The sequence below is a fragment of the Alosa alosa genome, chromosome 23 (genome assembly GCF_017589495.1).
Source record: "Alosa alosa isolate M-15738 ecotype Scorff River chromosome 23, AALO_Geno_1.1, whole genome shotgun sequence".
Taxonomy (NCBI): domain Eukaryota; kingdom Metazoa; phylum Chordata; class Actinopteri; order Clupeiformes; family Clupeidae; genus Alosa; species Alosa alosa.
In genome coordinates, this window is record NC_063211.1 from 19,835,937 (window position 1) to 19,861,269 (window position 25,333).

The following is a 25,333-nucleotide window of genomic DNA, read 5'->3' on the forward strand; positions in this document are numbered from 1 at the left end:
AGGAAAACACAGCAACTCATACGCGTGGCTCCTGACCACACGATTGCTTAATTTAGCCTAACAGTGTGGGGCAGCGGTCAGATAGCCTTCCATAAAAAGGCCACAGAAAGTGCACCTCGCATACTCCATAAGAAAGCAACCTGTAACTCACCCATTAGAAGTTAATTCTGGGCCTTCTGTTCAGCAAAGTCATTGATGATATGTCGTTGAAACCCAACTGCCTGGCTCTGCTGTTGTATCTGAGAGTAGGCCTATATGGCCAATCAATCGTTCTTGTTAGGTAGGACTTAACGTCAGCATTGCTAGCATCACGCCAGCAGCAACAAACTATTCAGTTTAATTAATTTGCATTTAGCCTTCTCCAGTTCTCGCCTTTCTTTTCACTTCTGTGTGCCACTTTTATGCTTACTACTTGCTGATTGCATTGCTTATAACTAAGGTACAACACATCCAGAAGTAGCCTCACAACGTAATGTCACGAATGACAGGAATTCCCAGCAGGCCTTGTTCCTTTGTAAAAATGGACAGCCTTGTAGCCTATGTTGTAACCTTTGAATGTGAACACAATGCAAAAAATAAGGTCACCATGACTAATAGTTATAGGGCGGTATAAATTGCTGTCAATCTTTCTCGCAAATAAAAATAACTGTACATTAAGAAAAGAATATTCTGACAATTGTCGGCATAATCGCCCCTTGTGTACGATATTGCGCGATGATGAGGTCCAAATCGGTGATGTAGATATACCCCTCGCACCTTACCGCTCCGACTGCACCGTCGATAGTTACGCCCCTGTAAACTGAAACAGAGAACATTATGTTACCTTCAGAGATAATTTCCATGGACCCGTAATCAATCAAGTAATGGTCCCCTTACACCAAAACCACTTTGACAACATTCGGTTACTTTTGATAGATTGTAGTCTTTTAATGACCCCCATTCAAACTCAAAAGACTCCAATCTTTCAATAATCTTTCCCAAATCTTGTCAAAGTTGTTTGGTGTAAGGAGGCCATAAAAGAGAGGGGTGGAAGGAACTTAAGCAGAGGCTGCATTACGGCAAAGTAAAATTATATTCCAATGCTAAAAAAGCAATATTTCAAAGTAAGTCTATGCACGCCCTGTCCTAACCAGGCAAGAGACACCTATGCACATCATATGGATAACGTAAACAGCCCACGGAGATGCATCTGACCAAGACACATGCTTGGTCAAATTTGACCAAGACCCTATAGGAATAGCCCTGGCTATTGAAGGTCATAAAACACATTATAAAAAGTTTATAAAGCATCAGCCATGTGCAGCATGGGCATCTTTTGATTTAAAGGCGGTAGATTTATTTTTTTCCATGGAGGACATATGCCATCTGCTGGATGTTAATGAAATTACAAAATTGGCCGAGCATTGCAGTTGCCAGAAAATCCTTCTCGAAAACCGTGGGTTCGATTCCCAGCTGCACCGTTGTGTTCCTGATCTAGAACTATATCCTTCAATTGCTCCCAAGTTGTGGGGCAGTTTAACTCAGATTTTCCTAACAATTGCTTACTTTTTGATAAATACATCACATTTGACAGAATAACTAACAAAGAGGTTAATTCAGAGAACATTCTGTTGCCTTCAGAGATGATTCCCAGGCCCCACGTCTGGATTTACCTACCAAGTAGACAAGGCCGGAAGGAACTTGAACAGGGGCTGTAGCATTAAGGCTATATTTCAAGGTAAGCACCACTGCCTAGAACCATGCACATGTCAGTTTGGAGGAGAGGCCCTAGCCCAGGGGTACTAACTTGCCCAGGCTATTGTATTGAAGTTCATAAAATATAATACAAAGTAAAAAGTGTGATAATAAAATACATAAATAAAATGAATAAAATACAGAGTGCAACTAATCAAAATAGCCTTGATCAGAGAGGAGAAAGCCAGTAGAGCAGGCGCCATCTTCACATCTGGCAAACTGTTTTAGATAGATAGATAGATAGTTAGCCTACTTTATTGATCCCCAAGGGAAAATTCAAGGTCCCAGTAGCTTAAAGACATACACTTACAACATAAACAGTATGATAAAATAACAAACAAAAAACAGGGCTGCCAACTTTTCAAAAAACCTTGGAGTGAGATTTGGTGGGGCCAACCAAAATTTTGCTGCGGAAATTTTTGTTTGGCTCGTTCAGCATTATACCGTACAGTAAAAAAAAAGTACATTGGTTCTCAGGTGTAGGGACCAGGGTCCCAGAGTTAAATTAACATTGGTATCAAAGGGATCTAGCCTAATGCTAGGACCATGGGCGATGGAGGCATTCTGAAAGTGGGTGGGACATTTCAGTGGGGGGTATGGGGGTCCTCCCCCAGAAATTTTTTTTTGGACTAGATGCAATTTCCTGAATTCTGGTACATTTTACCAGGTTATTTAGATACTTCTATATAACAAAATAAAGCCAGCCTACGAAATTAATAAAAAGTAAATCATGCATAATTTAAAAATAACTCAATATATAGGCTACTTGGTTACGCAATAAGGTTTCCATTACAGCACTGCGGACGCTCAATGAACGCATGAAAGCCGATAAAGTAAATGAAATATCAAACTAAAGCCAAAATGTCATGCTTTTGAAGGCCTACCATTGTGCAGTCTAGCTGTGGTTAGTGACGGATGCTGTTAATGGGGAGTTTTACATAAACCTATAGGTTATTATTTATTTGGCGCACAAAACAGCACTGGTATTTCGCACGGCAATAGTGGGGGGTCCAAACTAACAATTTTAAAAAGTGGGTGGGTGTTTTGTAAGAATTTAAGAAATGTTTGTATATTTTAACTTTTAAATGCATCAATCTGGTGCACTTTTAAAAATAAATTCAGAGGTCAGACTTGCTTATTTTTATGGAAATATTTGTGCTGTAGCCTAAGCTATTTTGCACTTCAGAATTATAACCATGCATACACAGGTGGAATAGTTATGGTGATATTGCAATAAGTTCACAACCACAAAAACATATGGTCCATTTCACAGTTCAGAAATGTTCAGCACTCCATGAAATTATGCAGAAGTGGTCACCTGTGTTTTTCAGCTAGTTCATTTAAGATAATATATTGGTCATTGTAATGGCCATAGCCTACAGGCTATTACTTTTTCAGGATGTTCCCATATCTGCATGATGTGAATGTTTGCATATGGCTTATGTCAGGCTTTATATCAATATTTGTGTCTCCTTATTTGATTTTCTTTATATTTTGCATTAATGTCACTAGAAAGCATGGCAATATAAATATATTCATTTATCTGTGTAAGTGGGATTGGCTGGAACCTGACAATAAAAGAACCATGATAGTGGGATAATCTACTGAGCAATTTACAAAAATGTATGTAGGCCTACTGACAAATAGTTTACATTAGAATACATTATAATTTCGCCCCAATGAGGCTATGTAGAAATGTGTTGCAATTTCAAAAACAGAGGCATGCTTTATATCCTCGTATTCGGTAAGGTTTGCTGTTTATTGTGATATTAGGTTTGCCACATGTTGTGTGAAGGGTTAGTGAGATATTACAACCGAGAGTAATGGGTGTGCACTGTGTGCAAAATGCAAATATGATTAGCCTAAATTGCACGTCGGTTCAATGATAATTTTCTCGCGAACCATTTATCACAGCAACTTGGCGCTAATATCATTGGAAAGCTTAGATTCCGCTCGTTCACATGATGTGTGATATCATGTATAGGTTTAGTTTAGTTGAACCTCATCTGCCAGGTATTTGACCTACCACGTTGACACTTCAGCGTGAAAAATACTCAAAGCATAGGCCTACCTGAAGCCGGGGGAATGCGCCTGGGGTGGCTTTTGAAGTAGCATCGCAAATGAGAGAAAATTTAGAAAATTCCACAGACAGGGGGTGCTCTTGAACCCTCTCACCGTCCCTGAAAGCATAACCGTGGCTCAACAGGTAGATCTATAGGCTAAACTCATTTTTCAGGCATCTGACCGACCGGGTTGACACTTCAGCGTGAGAAATCGTGGGTGTGGCGTGTGAGTGTGTGAAACTAATCAAATGCGTGTGTCTCACGGCCAATGCGTGAGAGTTGGCAGCTATGCAAAAAAACATAAACTAACATATACATTAAAAAAAACATAACTAATATTTGCTATTTCAATCTTATTGTCCTACGTGAGTTTTCATGTCAACATTTCTTCCTTTGGAAAGTAGGCTAAAGGAGTGGGCACAACGGATAACTAGACAAGATTGCCAGGTGTTATTGTGCAATAATGTCGCTTACAGAAGGCGAAAATGTCATTTTCAGTTAGTAGGTTTCAATTTTTGCTGTAATGTACTGAAATCTACTGCTCTCCGATATAACCTAAACCACCAGTTTCTCCTCTAAAAATCTAGGCTAATTTATTCCCATTGACAGATTGACAGGGGGTGTTGCAGTTGTGCGATGTCTGTTATACAGCATCATGCTACATAGAATCAGTAGCAGAAGTTATTGGTGAGTTCTGTCAGAGAATGTCTAATAGGAAGATCCGTAGACTAGCCTACATTCTTAATTGTGTAGGTGACTGGCGAGTGCTGGTGTGCATGGCATTGTCAACCTAGTCTTCATCGGTTAATTTGATAAAGTGAAAAATGAACAGAAGGGGGTTAGGCTAATTAGCGAAAGTTCACTGCTTCTGTGCTGTGAACGCGAATCTGGTAATTTAGTGCCTAAACCGACAAATAATTGTAATACATTACCACTTGGGATGATGACTCGCAATAGACTAGAAGCTAACGTTTCTAAATATAAGCTATAAAATACTCTGTTATGTTGTATTTAGCATCTCTGCTAAACATGTAGCCCGGCTAGCTCAGTCGGTAGAGCATGAGACTCTTAATCTCAGGGTCGTGGGTTCGAGCCCCACGTTGGGCGCAAATCTTTTCTGCGAAGCGCTCCTTGTGATGACTCGTACAAAAACTTGTGACCGCCATCCTGCCATTAGAAAAGTCGGAAAGAAAATTGGTACAGTTCTGAGTCGGCTGGTTCGACATGTCTAAAACAAGTCAAAAGGCATCGTAAAACGTTTCCAAATTTGAAACAAATAGCATTCAACTATTTAAGGGTGTTATTTTTGACTCATTTTAATCAGCCTACAACACTAGGCTGAACTCTATAAATCTTTGGTTTTATGGGAAATCTCATGAACTGGTTTACTTTTAAAAATATGTAAATGTAACCTTTTCCCCAGCCAGCCTACGAGAAAAACAAGTTTACTTTGGGCGTCTAAAAAAATGTGACTTGTGTTGCTTGACGACAACCAATTGCATGCTCTTATTTAAAATACGTCACACAGCGCCACCTTCGAATATGAGGCTAAACAGCTGATACAACAATCTCTTCGCTTCAAACGCCAATCTGACAGCAAACGAACCAAGGGTAGGTCTGTTATTCTTGTAAGACTCATTTTTCAGATAGCCTACATGTTTATTCATATTTATTGCTACTGGGAGCAAACCATACAGTGACAAACCTGAATTTACAGTTTAGGCAAAGGGTGTAACAATAATTTTGTTTAAGAATAGCTTGCAGAAAGACAGAAAATGGATTCAAGAAATGCAAGAAAGGTGGAGTTGCATGGCAGTCATCACAACCAACAGCCACCGACCCCAAGCCTAGCCAGGAGAAAGAGAATACAAGAGACGTAAGTACAACATACATTGTATAGTCATGAGCTACATTTTTAAAAGAATCTTTAAAATTTATACATGCTTCACATAATATGTAAAGTTGCATTATGTGCTCTCGCTATAGGACTGACATTAGGAGCCCAACGGACAACATGATGTCTCCATGCTCACGCAAACTCAATGGGAAACCTACCAAAGATATGTAAGTCACTGCACTGTAGTGTCACGATACCAAAATTATAACAGAGATATGATACCATGCCTTAGTAGGCTATCTCTATACGAATAGCCTACTGATATGATAGGCTACCACAGCCAAAACCTTACACATCAGTAAGTACATACTAGTAATAGAAAAGGTCCAGACAACAGGAAATGTGTTGAAGTCTTTAAATTATCTTTAGTCTTTAAGTCTTTAAGTAATATAATAATAATAATCTTATTGTACAAAGGCAACAAAAATAGACAGTAAAAATATTAATGCATTTTCAAAATAAAATAAAATAAAAAGCAATAATATAAAGCCGTAAGGCCATGCAGATTTAAAGAAAACACATAAAACAATACAATTATGTAATAAAATCAAACGTAAACACAACTAGGCTTTCCTATAAAGATGTGTGTGAGGAGTGACGTAAAGGAGGACGCTGACTTGGATAACCTGATTTCTGCAAGTAGATCATTCCAGAGCCTTCTTTAGAACTTTCATTTTCCAACATTCCTGCCACAGCGGTGTTACTGTACACCTTAAAGGGTTAAACAATAAAATCTGATTCAGACATTCTTAAAGTATTGGTTCTAATGAAATGGGGATCTAGAGAGGGGTCTGAAATGGGGATCTGGGGAAATGGTGATCTATAATAAATGAAATAGGGATCTCTAATAACCACAAAACTTAAAAAAAAAAAAAAAAAAAGAACAGAAAACAGCAATTAAGGCATTTGAAATCCTCAAATTTTGTGTGTGGGGTAAATTCAGGCTGGCCTCCAGGCTAGGTTGAAACATACCCCATAATGAAATCCATAATTTGGTCATTCAATCTGGTCTGTCTAACTCAGTTTCAATGGATCAAAACCCTGACCAATTTCCTTAACTTTAGTGACGACAGGGTTGCTGGGTTGCGCAAATGATGTTCACTCTAAATAAACGATGATGTTGTTCAGACCAACCAGTCATTCTCATATTCATTTTGATCAATATTAAAATATTTTAAAATTATAGTAGTTTATCTGTAATTTAAGTATAGATTATTTTCTAACATTCTGGTTATTTAATCTGGGTACACTGCTGTATTGTATCGGGCTGTATCATAAAACATATAGAATCACAATAATATTGTATTGTGGCCCAAATATTGTCATGGTATTGTATCTTCACCTCTGTGGCAATTCTCACCCCTACTGGGTATTGCACTGCACTGCAAATCTCAACACACTTCACTAATCCTGTTTGCAGCCTCACAGCCGGCTAGGATCCCACCATTAACTTGGCATTCACTGATATTTTCCTTTGTTTTTCACAGACACACAACCCCACATGCATCCAGGTCCAGGAGTCTGGACAAAGAAAACATTCCTTGTGAATAAACTAACTTTTGCAAGAAGGCCTCAATCGCCTTCCTAACCCCCTTTAACCAACTTAGCTTATATTGTTCTCAGTCGTAGTGATGACCTTTGTTCTTTTTGTTCTCAAAAGGATCAAAGTTGTTATTTTTAGTTGGCGGTATTTGTCTAGAATGAAGCTAGACAGTGAGTACATACAATGGGCATATGTACAAAGTGTGTTATGGGATGCTGAGCTGTGAAGTTCTAAAACAGCCTAGATTACAGACTCTTTTACAGCAGTCTCATACGGCAGGTGGCAGGATTCTGATGGATTTTTGTTACGGGGGAGCTCTGGGAAATGTACTGACCTTTTTGGACCTTCTCACATTTGGAGGTGGTATATGCTGCCCTCCTCCAACAAACCCTCTGTATTTCTCTGTCTTGTAGTCAATAACTTTTTAAAATTCTTTGCAAGCTATATAATGATATGTAGCTTATATTCACTAATGAAGTGGTCATCAGGCCATAACATATATTTAATAGCCGAGACAAGACAATCAAATGATCAAGTGCTCTACACCGCAAAAGGCTTAACCTTTGTTCTCTGCACTGTTTCTTTCCTTTTCAAGTGAATGTACCGTTTTGCACTTTATTGCTAGTATGCTGCAGATATACTGGAATGTGTTGCACTGGTATGTGAAGGGATGCTATCTGTCAAACACAATGAATGTTGGGCATGTGTGTATATGTGCGTTCTTCATGGCAAATTGCTGTGAATGTTGTACAGTGTTCTGAATCTTTTTACTGGTACCTTATACATTATTTAATAAAGATAATAATGTTGCACCATAATTAAGCTTTAAACTCATCTCATTACTTTGTTGAAAAAGATGCCTTACTAATGAAGTTGAACTTGGGTTCACCTGGTTATCATATGGCTTTATTTATAGTAAATGAAGAGGTTAACAATCAGGTAATGCAGTGGTGTAGTCTACGTAATACACAGGACTATACCCACTTACAAAGCATCACCATCTCAGCATACCCACTTAAAATAGGCAAGGATATGATTTGGGGTTGATCACAGTATACCCACTACAGCTAACTATCACACTACACCCACTACAGCTTAACTAGACTACACTACTGAGGTAATGCCTACTCAAAACCCATTCTTTGTGTGTGGCATTACAAACGCTTTCAGAACTTTTCTTTGCTGGTAATAGATCTCTTCAATGTTGGTAAACATTCAGAGCCTAGGTTGGGTGCACATGCAGCATAAGAAAAATGGAGCAGTTAATAGAATAGAATAGATATAGAATAAATGTTGAGCTGTCAAGGTATGTACTGTCATCGTCACCCCAGTTTGGCCTGGCATGCAGTATCGGTGCCGCACCATAGTATCTTCACATACAGAAACATAGTTTTCAACTATGCCCCCTTGTATGTTCACGCTTTGGGGTCATGTGGTGGTGATCACAGGATGATAGGTAGCCTATGGTTTGAAATACTGATTTCATTGTGTCTTTTCTTTATACAATATTGTTGTTATAAGTGATAAGTGCATGATAACAATTATGAACATAAGGAATTGGCCTAATGTAAGTGTAAATAGTCCATTATTGACAATAAATTGTCTGTGTGTTAAATGACAAAACATAACGCATAGATGTAAAGTATCCCTTCGATTTGATACATTCACAAATGTAGCCTACCACATTCATATTTTAAAACCCATAACTGTGAAGTTGTTTCAACAGCCACACATTGGAGATTTTTCTGATTTGCAGTGCTATTACTTGAAACAGAGATTTTGTCATTTGGCTAAAATGACAAACCACTGCAACCTTTTTTCTTGTCTATTATTTCTAGGCACAGCCTCTCAGCTGCCCGCTAGACAGCATTGAAGAGTGACTGCCTGCCTTGCTCATCATATGATCCCCGGTCCATGACGTAGAGGAAGGAGACGCCATTAGACAGGGTGCGAGTGCGAGAGGCTAGGTTACAGAGAGGGTGGAGGAAGTCAATCAGGTTCAGTGTGAAAGACCGTCGTTTTTTTCTTCTAACGAGGGGAACAGTGTCCACATTTTACTCTCTATTAATATACCCCCAACTGTCTCTAATGTGACTGGACCAAGGCGCTTACATTGGGCTAATTTGGTTACTTACTGTAGGATTTCTTCACCATGGCGGCTGGCGGAGCGGGAGGCAATAATAAAACATATTCTTTCAAGGTGGTTTTGTTAGGAGAGGGTTGTGTTGGCAAGACGTCACTGGTATTACGATATTGTGAAAATAAATTCAACGACAAACACATCACCACTCTCCAGGTACGTAACGTTAGCTAGGTTTACTGGCGAACCTCTTTTCATCTGCTTTTGTATTACTTGGCTTTTACTAACCATGCATTATGGTGCTAACTGGAAGTGTTTAAGTCCAAACAGCAGCCAGCTACCTTGGATAATGTTTGAGCAATTTTTTTCAAGTGTGTCACGGTTCACGTTCTGGTTGTAGCTTGCTAACGGTAGCTGATCATTGACTTAAAAATATTGTTTACCTTCTAACTCGTCGCCTGTCTTGTGTCGCATTTTCAGTTTAGAAGCTAGTCACATAACCACTCAGTATTCATCAGCAAACCCATTGTTTGTCTGGTGTTGAAACTGAGTTATTGCTGCTATCTGTAGCACCAGTCTATTGGTGTCATGTCATCACAACATATCTTGGTTGACAACTGTTTGTGAAATAACGTTAACGTTAGCCCTTCACTTACTCATCTCATTTAACGTTAGCTCGTTAGCTAGCTAGCTGTTGTAGTCACTGCCTGGTCAGATGTCGAGACTGTCAGGCATATCAAGTCTGTCTAGCTAGTATGCTAACCTGGTTTGCCAAATCAGTTTCTTTACCTCCACAATCAGCCCATATTTTCCCAGGTATATCTGGTTACCTGGTTTAAAGATACAAGCTGTGGAAATAGTGAGTCATTTAATATATGTTGTCTAACCGATATCCAAATGGCCTAACTTCAATTCATATGGAGAAATCACAACAAAACCAGGAAGCCTGGCTCCTGTTCCCATTGGTGGAGCGTGGACCTTATGGTACTATGACACAGCATTTGAAGGAATGGAAGGTCAAGTTTCTGGCCTCTGCCTGATGTGAAGACTAGAGACTTTTTAGAGGAGACTAGCCACCGCGCGAGACCAGCTTGTCATCTCAGGTTCCCAGGAGCAGTTGCACAATCATTCCCAAAGGTTTGTTTTCTTAAAGTCAGGCAGGACAAACAATTTTGTCTCACAAGCAAATCAAGAGGACTATTCAAGTCAAAGGGATAATCTCTGCTCCAAAATTATTCAGAAAGTACAAAATAAGATAATTGCAAAATTGTAATGTCCAGGCCTAGAGATCAGACTATCGGGTCTCTCAGTACTGTGAGTGGGAGTGTATCTTGGGCTGTAGTAAAGATATTTGGGCCTATGTTTTTTCCTGGGTAGTCTTTTTGTCTGTCTGTGGTGCATTGTTTTGTAGTATATTCTAACCCAAGTAGTGTTAATATAGGTCAATTTATCCCAATCAAGACATGGTCTGAGAGATCTCTTGATGTACTCCATGGTTTCTTCCAGTCTTACCGACTGATGTCTGTGAATGTACACATGTTTTTTTAGCATGCAGTTTTGTCAGGTAACAAACTAGCCTATAGATGTATTGTGTATCATGTATGTATTGTGCATTTAGTGTGGTATTCTTGTGAATGTAGTGTACTAGTACTATTGTGAAATAGGCCTGATATTTATCAAGTTTGTGAAATGAGGTGAAATTAAATACTATGCACACCAGATTTGTATGTTACCACTGTAGATGTTCTTTAATGTACAACAAGCTCTTAAGACAAGCTGTAAAAATATGTATTTAGGTCTTTCTACTACTTCTATTACTCTTATACGTCATTAGGGATTATAGACTAACTATATGCCGATGAGGAATTATACACATCAGCATTCTTTCTGTATTTTCAAGCATTTTATTGATGTAACAACTACACGATTAGATACTTGATAGATTAATCGACCATCAAAATAAACGTCAGTTGCAGCCCTAGTGTCCTGTCACAAATCCATTGAAACTGCACTGTAGTAAAAGTACTTCTCAGACCGAACATATTGTAACATGACCCAGTCGCACCAACGTGATTTTCATTCATATTTCATAGACTGATTCATGCAGCCAAGCCCAAACACTCCTCATGGTCTGCCAGCCACGCTGCAAGGCCACACAAGTTTCATTTCTTCATCTGGGAGGAGCCTATGGGCCTAATGCCACTGCGATATCATCTGAGTGGTTTAAGACAGTGTGCCCACCCACCCCCCTTTTTTTCAATGACGTCTTAAAACTCCCTTTTGACATGTAGGCTACAGGTTGTATCGTTTTCGTTTTAAACCTGGAAATTCCCAGTAGGGCATTTCTGGGCTGTGTACAGGTGGGAAGAGTGGGTGCATGAAACTCACTGTTGCCCAAACCTCCATTAACTTGACCTCATATTGTTCCCTTGCATGATGGTGGTTCATGTGGTAGCCTACTGTTGCAACTTAGAACAGGTTCTCATGAACTTGAGAATATTCAACACAGGTTTTGCATCACTGACATCAGAACAGTGCTTGGGTCTAAAATAGACTGGTGTTGAGAATAATTAGACCTCTTTTGTACATATATTAGAGTGGTTTATTGATTGATTTGATGATTTATTGATCGAGAGGGAGCACTGGATGTTGTTTAAGGTTCAGACTAAACCTGCCTTTATAGAGTCACTTTATTACACAGATCCTGAGCATATGGTGGCTATTGAAGTAAATTAGGCATATTTGTTAGTGGTAAAAACTTGTCTGTGTTGAATTGGATTTGCTCTCAGGCCTGTTTTAGGGTAGGCTATTCTGTTGAGGATTTCATAGAAGGTACACTGTATGACACACACACACACACACACACACACACACACACACACACACACACACACACACACACACATGGCAGGAGTCAAATCGCTTGGACTGGTAGCATTCCAGGATGCCCTTGAGTGACTTTCTCACCTCCAGAACTCATGGCAAGTTAACCCTGAGGGCCGGCGAGTAAACATTGTGCAGAAAAAGGCTCCATTGTCTTACGTGGGCAAATATACTGCCATTATTTGCTTTAGACCAGGGAGTACTTTGATTGAATTAGACTAGTGAGTCTCTCCAATTTTCTCAGCCACACCTGACTCTGGTCTTTGGTTTTTATGTAGTGGCATGGTGCAAATTTTTTTTTTTTTAAACCGTCATGTCTGATTGCGAGGTGTGAGAGTGGTCTGCTTTTTCCTGTAATTGCATGCAAGCTTCTCCAAATGCCGAGAGGAAGCTGGCTGGGCAGGCATGAGGGGGGCGGGGGGACCCAGTCATGCCTTTTTAGACAGGAAGAAAATGGTTATTCGTGGTAACGTCAAATCATGTTCATGTCTGCTGCTACTGAGGTTTGCAGGCAGCGCCTTATCTCAGTCAGATTAAACTCTGTAATGTATCATGCTCCGGATGGCAAACCTGTCTCAACAAGGACACTGATTTACTAACCGCAAATTACCGAACAAGTGTGTGGGCCTGTTTCCAAAAAATATAATTGTGCAACTACCTTGGTGACCGAGAGGGTTAGGCGGCCAGTCTTTTGAGAAACACTGGAAGCGCTTTCAGTTGTATTGTTGCACCATATAACGTGCTCTGTCGCCTGTGTTTCGATGTCAGCTCAGGCTTATAGTCTCTTATTTGAGCTTAATGTTAAGCAGTCCTTATGCAGGTTTACTCTGTAAAACTCTACTACCCATAGTGCACAAGACGGTGACTCAGGCTGCCCTGCCAGTCGCTTCTTCCCCTGATGATGTCAGTGTTCCATACCGGAATTTAGAATGTTGGTGGATGAAGCCAAAACCAAATTGCCAGAACACAAACAAGCTCAAATAACAATAAAGGCATTGTTGTGATTAGGAAGGCCCTCACTGGTGATGGTCTTAGCGTTACAATGCTGTTGTAAAGGCCCAGTTTGCCACACTGCATACTATGCATTTTAAGTGAACCAATCATAAAGCATTGAAGAACATTTCCAGGTGTTGTAATGTTCAGTTTCAATTTCGGTCACTCAGTAGGTGCTGAGGCTGCTGCTCTGTGTGTATTATCTGTGTGTGTGTGTGTGTGTGTGTGTGTGTGTGTGTGTGTGTGTTATTATTGCACAGTGCACACGGTCATATTATTTAGAGTAGGCCTATGTGGTGATTTGTGTTGGCCTTTCCTATTTTTTCCCCTGGTTGGCCTGTTTGCTCAGAATTACCATTAGGACGACTGATCATCACACAGCATGACTTCCCTCCTCACACCAGGAGGTTGCTTCCATCCACCTGGGTTAGCCTGATAAATCAGTGACCCAGCACACAGAGGTGAGCCAGCATTAAGCTTGGCTCTGCTGGCATTTTTCGCAATACATTCATCCAGCTAAAGGAAACGTTTAGCAGTGGTTGTAGTTGTTCGCATTGTGGCTTGTCTGAATGGAATGACGTCTTGTTTTGGGAGTGTTGCCATCTCCTTTTTTTTCTCTCTCTTGTGACAGTTAGCTCTTAACCCAAACAGCCCATCCCCTCTGTGACAGGGAGCTGGAAGAAGAGGGGGCATGTTTGCCGAATGCTGTCATCACCATGGCGCCCTCTCCACCTGCGGAATTCTAGATATGACTTCATTGAGAACTTCTACTCATTTTTTCTTCCTGTGGACCTCCACCTCCACACTAGTCTCATTCTAGCCCCACCCACGTCTTCTTTCTAACTGGGGTTAATAATAGCTACTAACGACATGATCATGTGTTGGTGGAACAGCCCGAGCACGTCCAGTCATATCAAATGATTTCCAGTTAGGACCAGATTTGCTACTCACATGAGATTTCTTCTGAATAGCTTATAGTGTGTTGTTGATGTTCCAGGATGATTCTTGTGGAAACGGAACTGAACTTTGAGACCGCTGCGTTATGGATATGATCCTGTCTGCACAGGTTGCGTCGCTCTTGTATGTCATATGATCTCTTACTTCTGGCAGCTGCTGTGGAGGGGCTTGATTTTGTTGTGTGTGCTTGTGAAGAACACAAGCAATAACAGAGAATGGCAGGGCCTCACTTTAGAATATTAACTGTTAATCTTTGTGCACGTGAATACTGTTTAACTTCTGGTGTAAATAACCTAAACATTTCACACAGTGGAATTTGGAATGTCAAACATCCCAAATCACGTCTGAATCTTAATCTCGCCTTAATCTGTCATGTTTTCCTTTGTGCTGGTTACACACACACACACACAAACACACACACACACACACACACACATTTTCCAGACTGTTTTTGCTCATTTTTAGATTTATGTTGGCCACTCACTCTCTTTGATTTGAGGGAGAATCACAGCTTTGCATCATTATCGTCATTAAAGCATTACATTTGTATTCAACTAATTTTCCTAGCACCAATTTCTCAAGTATGTGTTTCGTCTGAGTCTCTCCATAACAGCCTCCTGCTTGTCGTGTTCCTAGAATGTGTCACCATTGTTACAAGTTATCTGGAACATGGCACAATGGGAGTATATCCACCCAGGAGCCAAGGGACCGGTTATTAAATAAGTTGTTATGTTTAAGTTTTTTTTTTTCTGTGGACAGTAATTGCCTTCTGTTGTGGGATATGCAGAGGCGTATTGCTCTGCGATGTTAGTTGACTGCTTGTTGACTGCTAGTTGACTGCTTGTTAGAGCAGCGGAGAAGAGACATCTGGGCCTTATTTGCCACGCTGATGTGAGATTGCATTCACAGACCCTGGCCGAGCAGAGCAGAGCAGAGCAAGCTACTCCTAATCCTGGCTCTCTCATAGCAGCCAGCCACACACCAGGAAGAAGCCAAGGCAGGAATAAGGCATACAGGCTAACAGCTGCTGATACAGTGGAATGGGTTGGGCCCAGATCTTGGTGAGGAGCTGTGCTGACTTTGTGCAGGATGTGGCCTAGATTGGTCTGTCTGAAGATCTAAGTAAACATGATTCACGTCAGACCTTCACGTCAGGCTGTGTGTGTGTGTGTGTGTGTGTGTGTGTGGGGGTGTGTGTGTGGGTGTCTGTGTGGTGGGGGGGATCTCGGTGAATGTAATTAACGCCTCGGCCAGGTCTCCCAGGTGGCAGCAGCTGCCGTGACGAGCGGGTGAGATCACAGCTCCTCCATCAGAACTGCTATTTTGAGCCCACTCAAAAGCTAGTGTGAAACAGCTAGAACACTTAGAAAAATTAGTTTAAACACTAGCTAGCTAACTGACTCCAAGTGAGTTATGCCTCAGAGGGTAGGGACTGTTTTATGGACACTGCTCTTAAAAGCTCAGAGAGTGATTCTCTCTGAAGTGATAAAAATGGTCTCGTAGATAAACCTTGAATGGCTCATATGGTCGGTATAAACTGTATCAAGATTGCTATTGACACTGAGGAAAAAACAAATCTGATATTGAAGATTTTTTGCTGAAGTGGCGTTGAATATGACTGGTTCTCTCAGCAAGAGGAGCAGCCACTCAGTGGAGCAGACAGGGGTTGGAGGGGGGGGGGTGGTTGAGTGGCTCACCTGGACTGACCCATAACGACTGCCTCTGGGAGAGAGGAGGGGGAGAGAAACAAGAGGAGAGCAGAGGCTCAGCCTGTGGCAGTCTGCCAGAGACAGTGTTCGAGAACGTGAGAGACTGCAAGAGAAAGACTGAGAGTGTGTGTAAGCAGGCCTCAGCTCAGGCACAGAGCTGTCTGAGTCGACTCAACCTAATCATGTTTATGGACGTGTGGTTGTGTTTGTAGCTGCAGCACTTGATTCAGAGATGTGTTCCTTTGCTTGCAGTCAGCTGTTTGGGAGCTTGATTTTTCAATCATACACATGCACATACACTGCTGACTATCCTCAGAGAGTGTGTGAATGATGAGCTGATGGCAGATGAAGCCATCAAACTGACAGCCTGGCCTTTACCCCTCTCTGGCTCTGGGGAGCTCACTTTACCTCACACACAGAGGCAAACACTCATGCATGCTCCTTGCCTCACACACTTGCACTGCGCTCTCTCTATGCTCACACACACACAGAAGACCAAGATTCCTCTGGCTTCCTGCGATGATGAGAAAGGACAGATATTGCGTCCTGTGACCCTCTGACGCCTTTGGTAAGGAGAGGGACAACGTAAACATCCCCTTACATTCAAACACGTACAAAGAGACAAAGAGAAAAGTCAAGGAAGAAGAGAAACTGCATCACATGAAAAAAAAAAAAAACACAAATCTTCTTAGGACCTGTTATGACTGCAGTGTGATGCTGAGGACTTTAGAGGGGATCATTGTGAAAAGAGGAAGAGGAGAGACGTGCGGGCCAGAGGGAGGAGGCCGGACCCAATGTCCCATGTCCTACTTCTACTTCTGTGGACCAACCGAGTGTCCTTGTTTTGCTGTTCTGGTAGCGAGTCTTGTGTGCAGTTGCATACCTCTCCAGCTACTCATTCACACACTAGCCTCATACCAGACCGCGCAAACCACACCGCATACTCACACCGAGAAGCGGCAGACATATTTCTGGGGTGTCATCATATTCACAGACGGAGAGCCTGTGTTCACATTATAACCAAATGGAGAACGGTTTCCTGGCCTGGTAAATGCAAATGTGATTTCGAAGACCATGTCAGGAGCCAGGTGGTAAATAGGCCCTATAGATGCCAGTCCTCCCAAACCATGGGACTTCACTACATTTGCCTAAACCTAGATGCATATAGACTATGACTTGTAGTCACGTTCCATGTGAATTTGCACCTCAGGTGGTATCTCATTCTATATAAACCTAGCTCATAGCCAGGTCAGCCATTCCAAGCTCCTTTCCCAAGCACCAAAGGTGAACAGCCCAGTGTGTGTGTGTGTTCTTGACTGGCTATTTATGAGCTGTTGCACGTACACATGGACTCCTGGCCAGCGCAGTATGGAGTCCTTATGGTGGCTTAATACTAATGCCAGCTTAGGCGTCAGCAGTAGACGGTGTGTGTGTGTGTGTGTGTTAAAGGTGGTGACCCTGTGGTTTTCCCTGAATTTCATGTATTTGTCCTGTGTGGACATAATAGGTCATATGCCCCAGGGCAGTGACTCAATACTCCAGTAGCCCGTCAAGCACTCGGTGTTTGTATGTGTAGATCTTAGAACAGAGCGCTCTAGAATCTTTGGTTAGGACACTCAAGGTTTGGCTCTGGTCTAAGATGTCACAGCAGTAGACAATACAATCTACAACATATAGACAATGCACAATTTATAGGTATTATAATATAGGCAACATAAAAATACAATATAGATGATATTCATACTCTCTATTCGAGATGATAAACTTCTAAATCTTCTAATAGGGGCGGACTTCCCTTCACAAAACCCCTGCGTCCAATATGGTCTGTTCATAATTCTGTTTCATTGATTTGGAAATACTTTTGGCATTATGAACCAGAGAGCTCCGCTTGGTGGAAATGGCAAAAGGTTCCAGCTGACGCAAGTAGAACCAGAGAGGGCAGACGGAGTGATCGGTTCTAGACGTCAGTGCTCCTGTCTCGCCTGCAGTCCCATTAATTCTGAGTGCTCTTTTGAAAAAGAGGAAAGCAAATCGGAACCACTGCACCTCCGCTCTGACGAGTATTAGATCTCCAGACAGATGATGTCGGCAAACGGAAAACGCTCAGCCTCTTTTGTGTTGGGAGTGAGAGATGGAGAAGAGGAAAGTGAGAGTGAAAGAGAGTGACGTGGCAGCTCCCCAAAGTCGGGAAGAGAAAGTGAAAATGAGAGCGAGAAAAGAAGACCAAGAGTCAAGGAAACTGTGCAACAAAATGGGAAAGATGAAGAGGACAAACAAACACAGATCCACTTCTGTGTGTGTGTGTGTGTGTGTGTGTGTGTGTGTGTGTGTGTGTGTGTGTGTGTGTGTGTGTGTGTGTGTGTGAGAGAGAGAGAGAGAGAGAGAGAGAGAGAGAGAGAGAGAGAGAGAGAGAGAGAGAGAGAGAGAGAGAGAGAGAACTGGCTCATGTTACCCTGAGGTTGGGGGTTAGTCTGCTGGCCCAGAATCCTTGCCAAGTGCGCAGTGACACCCAGACAAGGACAAATCAAAAACAGTCAGAGTAGTGAAAGGTGTGTAGTGCATATGGTGTCATCGTGTGGATAGTGTCTACTCAGCTCAGCTGTGAACGTTGCTGTATTGCTGGCCAGTTTAGCTCTTTGTTTTAGGACAGTCCCTGCTGCTGGGCAGTTCTGAGCTATATGGGGCCATATGTGGTAAATAATCGTGTTTTCTCCTTCTCTTTTATTTCTTTCTCCAGGCGTCCTTTCTCACAAAGAAACTCAACATCACAGGGAAGAGAGTCAATCTCGCAATCTGGGTAAGGCCCTCTGCCGTCATGTCAGGCACCATCATGTCATGCCCCGGCAACATCCCTCCGTCCTTTCTGTCTCTGTCTTTCCTTTCTCTCTGTTTCCCTCTCTTTTTCCCTCTTTCACTCCCTCTCTGTCTCTCCCTCTCTCTGGTCATTGCCTTTGGCACTGACATACTCTCCTGGTGTGGGTTAGCCTCATGTGACTGTCTTATGTGTAAGCCCCCCTCCTTCCCCTCCAATAGTTCATAACATATCAGGTAATAACATATCAGGCATACTAATCTCTGATTACAGCGGACTTAAGTCTTAAAAAAATGGCTTATTACATACTGGACTAGAGACCCACGTGTCAATCACTGCAGTTAGAAAGAGAGAGAGAGAGCGAGAGATGCAGAGAAATAGAGAGCGAGCATGCAAGAGATGGAAGAGGAGTTGGGTAGGAGAGAGGGCAGTGTTGCCTCCAGGCTGCTGGCCTGCCCATCCACAGGAACATATGGCTCCAGCCTGCACCCTGGCCCCTTCTCTTGCTATGCACACTACTCACCATACACACTATCCCTCAGTGTTTCATACACTCCCATTCTTTTGCAAGCACACACACACACACACACTCAATATCAATCTCACACTCACACACTGTAATGCTATCACATAAACACAGACCAACACACACACTGACCCCCCTATCGCTGGTACAGCCAGCTTCATTTCATGAAATGAGCCATAGACAGACAGCCTAAACTGTGTTCTCAGAGACTGTTATCTGAGACTGATCCTGTTGCATCCAGCATGTTTGTTATGATGAGAACTACTGTCATTGCCAGCCCCTCTGGGCCAGGAAGCGCTCATTGCCTGTCAGCAGTGACTGGGGTCATGTGACAAGACAGCCAAGGGCGCACCCAGGGTCATGTGATGTCCCCCCATGCGCTCCTGTCAGACTCGTGCGAGCTTCGGTTGCATAACTGTGGTGCTGACCTCTGCACTCCGGCCCCTGCTTGACCTGTTAATCAGTGTCTCTCACCAACACTCGTGCACATTCTCACTCAACCACTTCAGCTCTTTCACACACTCTCTTCCCCTTTCATATTACTCTCTCTCGCTCTGTTTTACTCTTTCCTTCTCTCTCTCTCTCTCTGTTTCACACTTTCTTTCCTTCTCTTTCTCCCTCTCTTTATCTCTATCTCTCTATTCTCATTTTTCTCCTCACTTCTGCCCCCCTGTTGTCCTCTTCTCTATATTGCTCTTTCCCCTATTTCCCACACTCTTCTCTCTTTTGCTCACTTTATTCTTTCATTTTTTGTTGTCCCCCTGCGGTTCTATTTCTCCAGCTCTCATTACTCCTCTCTCTCCCCTTGTTCTCCCAGGACACAGCTGGTCAGGAGAGGTTTCACGCACTAGGACCCATCTACTATAGAGACTCCAATGGGGCCATATTAGTATATGACATCACAGACGAGGACTCTTTCCAGAAGGTGAGCACTGGGAGCTTTGCTTTCAAATCAATAAAAAACAAAGGACTGCCATATATGCATGTGTACGCATATATACATATGTACTTACATACATACATACATACATACATACATGCATAGATGCATACAATGCATTTATTTAGTTTGTGGTTATTTTTAGTCTATTTATTAAAATTGTTCAAATAAAAGGTACCGGTAATTCCGAGAATACAAGGCACGATTATTGTTCATTGAACTATATTTTTTACTTCTACTATGACTATCAAACATTGTGAAATGCTGCTGTTTTCCCATCATAGAACATGTGCAATTGACTTTGTAAGTTTATTCCATGTTTTCTTTTCATAGGTGAAGAATTGGGTGAAAGAATTAAGGAAAATGTTGGGGAATGAAATTTGTTTATGTATAGTCGGTGAGTAATTGCACAAAAGTCCTGTCCCATCATTCCACTGTCCACCTCATGTTGAAGTAGACACAGGCCAAAGAGCCCCCAGGAGAAGCGTATGCCTGATAAACCCTCTCTGCTCAATCCATCAGTAGTGGTGTGCTCTCAGAGACCTTGGGCCTGCTTAGTCAGGCAGTCCCCTCACTGGTGTGTGTGTGTGTGTGTGTGTGTGTGTGTGTGTGTGTGTGTGTGTGTGTGTGTGTGTGTGTGTGTGTGTCAGTCACATGAGCCTGCACCCATAAGCTCTCAATTGATTTGAAAAACATCTCACTGCTTGTTCTCATGTGACAAGAGACTGGTGAATGAATTCACACACTTATTTGCATATGTCGTCACAGAGTGTATGTGTGTATACCATGCACATATGCATGTACACACACACACACACACACACACACACACACACTGTGTGACAACATATGCAAATATGTGTGTGAGTTCACAGGATTTCATTTTCTATATCTGCACGTCTGACCTTTAGGGGATGGGTCCAGACCACTTGAGTGTTTCTATACAACTCAAGCATTGGTCTGAGAGTCTGATCCGGTCGCATCCATTATCAGTGTAGTTTCATCTTTATAAAGCAAGCTGACAAGATTCAACTGACTGTGAAGTGAATCTGCCCTTGGCCTAACAGTTAGCTGTTGAGTTTTGTGCCCTTTTTGAAATGGTTAGCTCTACACTTATGCTAACAGCGAAGCTCTGTTGTAAAGTCTCTGGTTATAACGAGGTATGGGTAATTTTCCATGAATGGGAACCATTGAGCAGAGTTTATTTCACAAGACCTTTCTGCATGGTACATCATGATGTCTGTCTGGTCATGCTTTTATTTTTTATAAGTAGCTGTAGTAACATTTTTTGAAGCTGTGTGTGTGTGGAGGTATAGATGTTTCTGCTAGCATCATGATGATTAGAGGGATTTAATCAACACGGTTTGGTTGCTGTTTGGTTGAATGCAGTTTAAACTACATCTATACCATTTTACTAGTTGTAGTGGATATGTAAGTACGAGTAGGCAAAAATGGTTGATGCAGTAACTTAAATGTCATTTGATATTGGATAACTGAGTGGAATTGAATGGTGGTCCTTTTTTGTCCCTCAGGTTGCCTGGTCATTTTGCTGCATACACCTCATATAATATCTACAAATCTGTTTTTGGCAGCTGATATTGACGTGATGATATTCTCAAGTGCTGTGTCTCTTCTCTCTCTCTCATGCACTCCCACGCTCAATTCCTTCCTTCTCCTCTACCCTTTCTTACGCTCTCTTCTCCTTTTTTACTCTCTCCCTCTGTCAATCTCTTTCTCCTTTGCCCCCTTTCACTCTGTAGGTAACAAAACAGACCTGGAAAAAGAGAGGCACGTGTCCCTGGAAGAAGCAGAAGGGTAGGTTAAATGACTCCTCATGTTTCAGACCGTGTGTGTGTGTGTGTGTGTGTGTGTGTGCGTGCATGCGTGCTGTGGGCTTGTTCTGATGATCTGACGATTGTTTTCTGTAGGTATGCAGAGTCAGTTGGAGCCAAACACTATCATTCATCAGCCAAGTTAAATAAAGGCATTGAAGAACTCTTTCTCGACCTTTGTAAAAGTAAGCACTCCCAGTTTATCTTTTCTCTCTAGTCCTCATATTCAGTCTGCTCTACCTCACTCACACTACTGTTTTTAATATAATACTTTACATGTCTTGAATTTGCTTTTGAGTCAACGAGGTACAAATGCCTGCTAATGCTTTGCCAAAGGCAGATGGTTGTGTTAGCAATGTCTCAGTAGTAGAAGTCTGGGCTTTGAAGTTACTACAAATCTTCTTGAAGTTCCTAATTTTTCTGCCAGTCATACAATGTTTAGATGTACAGTCGCTCTTAATCTGGTCACCCTGTGACAAGCAACAGTTGAAATTCAGTTGAATAGTAGTCACTATTGTTCAGTGGAGATCTCCATTCCAATGTGTGTGTGTGTGTGTGTGTGTCAGGAATGATGGACATGGCCCAAGCAGAGGAGCGGGCCAAGGGAAACGGCGCAAGTCAGTCGGGGAACGTGCGGAGAGGCGTCCAGATTGTCGACGACGAGCCACAGGCGGCCACGCCTGCGGGAGGTTGCTGCTCATCTGGCTAACGCCAAGTGTCCCATGCCACCCCTCCCATCTTGCCCCCCTACCCCTACCTCCCCCAAAAAAAACAGCCCCAGGACTGATTTATTCCCCTCTCCCCCACCCCAGTTGCCCCTTACCATGAAGACTGCAGCTGTCGGTGAGGCCCAGCCTCACCCAGCACCCAAGAAACACACACCTGGAGAAAACACCCAAGCTTCAGCATCTTCAGCCCCATCCACACACAGACACAGACACACACACACACACACACACACACACAGTACGCTACAGACTGTATAAGTGACAAACACAAGGAAGAAGAAAGAGAAGAGAAAGCAAGTGAAACGGTTATCAGGAAAAGAGAGAACGAATGAGTGTATGAGATGAGAGCGAGAGAGGATGTATGCCACTTTTGTGAAAGAGCAGGCGGAGTAAAATTGGTGCACTCCTAATAGAAAGACCTTTGTCATTCTTTACAAACACACATGCACACAATTAAATGCATATATCTACATACAGTTCATATGCGCAGAAACACCATTCAGTTTCTATGAGGCTTTCTTACTTTAGCAAGGGTAAATGTCATGCATGTTGGATTGATTTTGTGTACAAGGCTTCATTGGTTTTACTTTTAAAACTACCACAACAACAAAAAAAAGATCTTTATTATTTAATAACTTATGTACCTGTTCTTCATGTCTGAGAACTATGTACTTGTGGTCTTCAGTGAGCTCTACAGATTCTTCTTCAGTCTCTACTTTCTTCTCTTTTTGTCTTTTAATTTCTTTTCTTTCGGGGTGAATTACGGCTTCTTGTGGGTGATTTGCACTGATCCATCTATGCTTATGTTATACTGAAACCCCTTGTTTGCCAGAATGTGTATGTAAAATTACCATGACAACAACGGAGGAAAAAAAAAAGACTTGTACAATACATATTGAATATTTTATCTGCTTTTACAAGCTTTGGGAAAACATTACACAGGTGTAGAAAAATGTACATTAGTCTTGTTAATGATAAAAAAAATAACAATTGTGGGTGAAAGCACACTTTTTGTAATTGTAATTTTTTAACTGCTAGTGTCAAGTGTTTTCTTTTTTGTAATAGAACAATTATAACAATTTATAATGCTTAGGTGTGAAAGGCATTGTCATTATTTAAAAACAGAATACAAACCGAAACATAATCACTAAAGCCTGTGAAGTAAACTTCCATGCATCAGATAACATTATATTTCCATGTAGAGCCAGCTGCAGATCTCAGTAGTCGATAACTTGCAAAACTTGTATGTTTATTTGAATAGGTCTTATATTTACAGTGACTTACAATGTGTGCTCTAGTTATTCTGAATAGTCCCTTTTGGGGGCATTTCATTTATCACTAAACTTTGGTCTTTCTAGGCTGACCTATAAAGCACATCAAGAGGTCGACTATTGTGGCTATGCTGCTGAGATATTCACGTTTTAGACAAATCTTATTTCAGGGACTCCACTGGTTGTATTATTCCATGGTTGATTTAGAAAAATTATAGTTCCTTGTCTACACAATATTACCTTAAGTCAAGAAGGCTACAGCGATTTTATCACGGAAAAAAAGGAAGGAAAATGTTGCTTAGATGTATCTAAGGCTGTCTCTTTAAATTCATTAAGTTCCTCTGAGGTGTTAACATAATTTGTAATAAGTTAAGTGCTCTTTAGGGTGATAAGAAACCCCAGTGGTTCTTGTGTAAACTCCAAGATGTTTGCCTTTTAAAAAATACATGATGCTTTGAGAGTCGGCTCGTGTGTCCCCACAGCCTGAGAGGCTGGTATGTGAAAAGATCCTTTTAGGATGAAAGAAATGTGGTCTCTTCTCAGCAGATTATCCAATCACAGGCTACTTAAGGCCATGAATAGCCCCCACTAGCCCTCTGGAATTGGTGCTACAATTAGTAGTTTCCTCAACTCAGTGTGTATGTGTGTGTGCATTTGGAAAAGGGTGGGGGTTGGGGGTAGAGTGAGAAAGATTGTTGGAGATGTTGCCATGTTGAAGGATTGCACAAAATCTGTCATTAAATGACATCCAAAAAGCCTATAATTTTCTAGCATTGCCAATATGTGGCTCTGTGCCTGGCTTGGTCCGATATCTGTCTGAAATACCATTGAATTATGGCTAGGTATTTAGAAAAATATATATAAAAAGTATATTTTTTAGAAAATAATATCTGTCAAATTTTCCTATTTCATAAATGGAGAAAGATGGCTAAAACTTTATGGTCTGTGATAAGTGTCCTTTTGGGAGACTTATTAGCTGGAATTCTGCTGAGGAGTAAATGGATGTGTACCTGATGTGGTTTGGATGGGGGTTTAGGGCAGAGTGGCGAAGATGGGGAAATCACCCACACATTTGGGGTCAGGCACGTCCCAGTCAAATCATCATCATCATCATCTTGGTGTTGCCCGTCAACCTTATGATCCTGTATTGCTTCTATCCATGCAGCAAAGCTGTAGTGCGTCCACTCGGTGCACTGCGCACTCACCCAGATTTGTTGCTGACGGACAATATGACACTGTGTAAAGGTATGTTCTGATGATTCTCTGCAATCTTAGCAGAAGAGCTACAGCCAGGGGGGCACTCATCCTTCACATGCTCCTGGAAGAGATAGAGGGGGTTAAAGAAGGGTCACAGGTGGGTTTGCG

The 25,333-nt window shown here is 41.8% G+C and overlaps 1 protein-coding gene and 1 non-coding gene across 4 annotated transcripts; both read left to right on the forward strand.

Moving 5' to 3' along the window:
- Positions 1-4,831: 4,831 nt before the first annotated feature.
- Positions 4,832-4,904, forward strand: trnak-cuu. Its single transcript has one exon. It is a non-coding gene; the product is annotated as a tRNA-Lys (tRNA).
- Positions 4,905-5,319: 415 nt separating this feature from the next.
- Positions 5,320-22,728, forward strand: rab21 (RAB21, member RAS oncogene family). 3 transcript variants are annotated; one of them, XM_048234491.1, is made up of 10 exons: positions 5,320-5,408; positions 5,555-5,673; positions 5,784-5,861; positions 9,076-9,533; positions 18,597-18,656; positions 20,015-20,122; positions 20,471-20,534; positions 21,898-21,952; positions 22,066-22,154; positions 22,536-22,728. In XM_048234491.1, exons 4-10 carry the CDS (start codon positions 9,390-9,392, stop codon positions 22,676-22,678), a joined length of 663 nt encoding a protein of 220 aa, XP_048090448.1. In that variant the 5' UTR covers positions 5,320-5,408; positions 5,555-5,673; positions 5,784-5,861; positions 9,076-9,389; the 3' UTR covers positions 22,679-22,728. The 3 variants fall into 3 exon arrangements, with proteins under 3 accessions (XP_048090448.1, XP_048090450.1, XP_048090449.1); XM_048234493.1 differs by having other exon boundaries at positions 5,326-5,408; positions 5,550-5,673; XM_048234492.1 differs by lacking the exon at positions 5,320-5,408 and having other exon boundaries at positions 5,419-5,673.
- The last annotated feature ends 2,605 nt before the right edge of the window (positions 22,729-25,333 follow it).

Bases quoted from the DNA above. Each gene is read 5' to 3' on its own strand.
- rab21 (XM_048234491.1), top strand. From the start codon at position 9,390: ATGGCGGCTGGCGGAGCGGGAGGCAATAATAAAACATATTCTTTCAAG. The intron at 20,535-21,897 runs GTGAGTAATTGC...TTCACTCTGTAG, and splicing joins AATTTGTTTATGTATAGTCG to GTAACAAAACAGACCTGGAA. The intron at 22,155-22,535 runs GTAAGCACTCCC...TGTGTGTGTCAG, and splicing joins CTTTCTCGACCTTTGTAAAA to GAATGATGGACATGGCCCAA.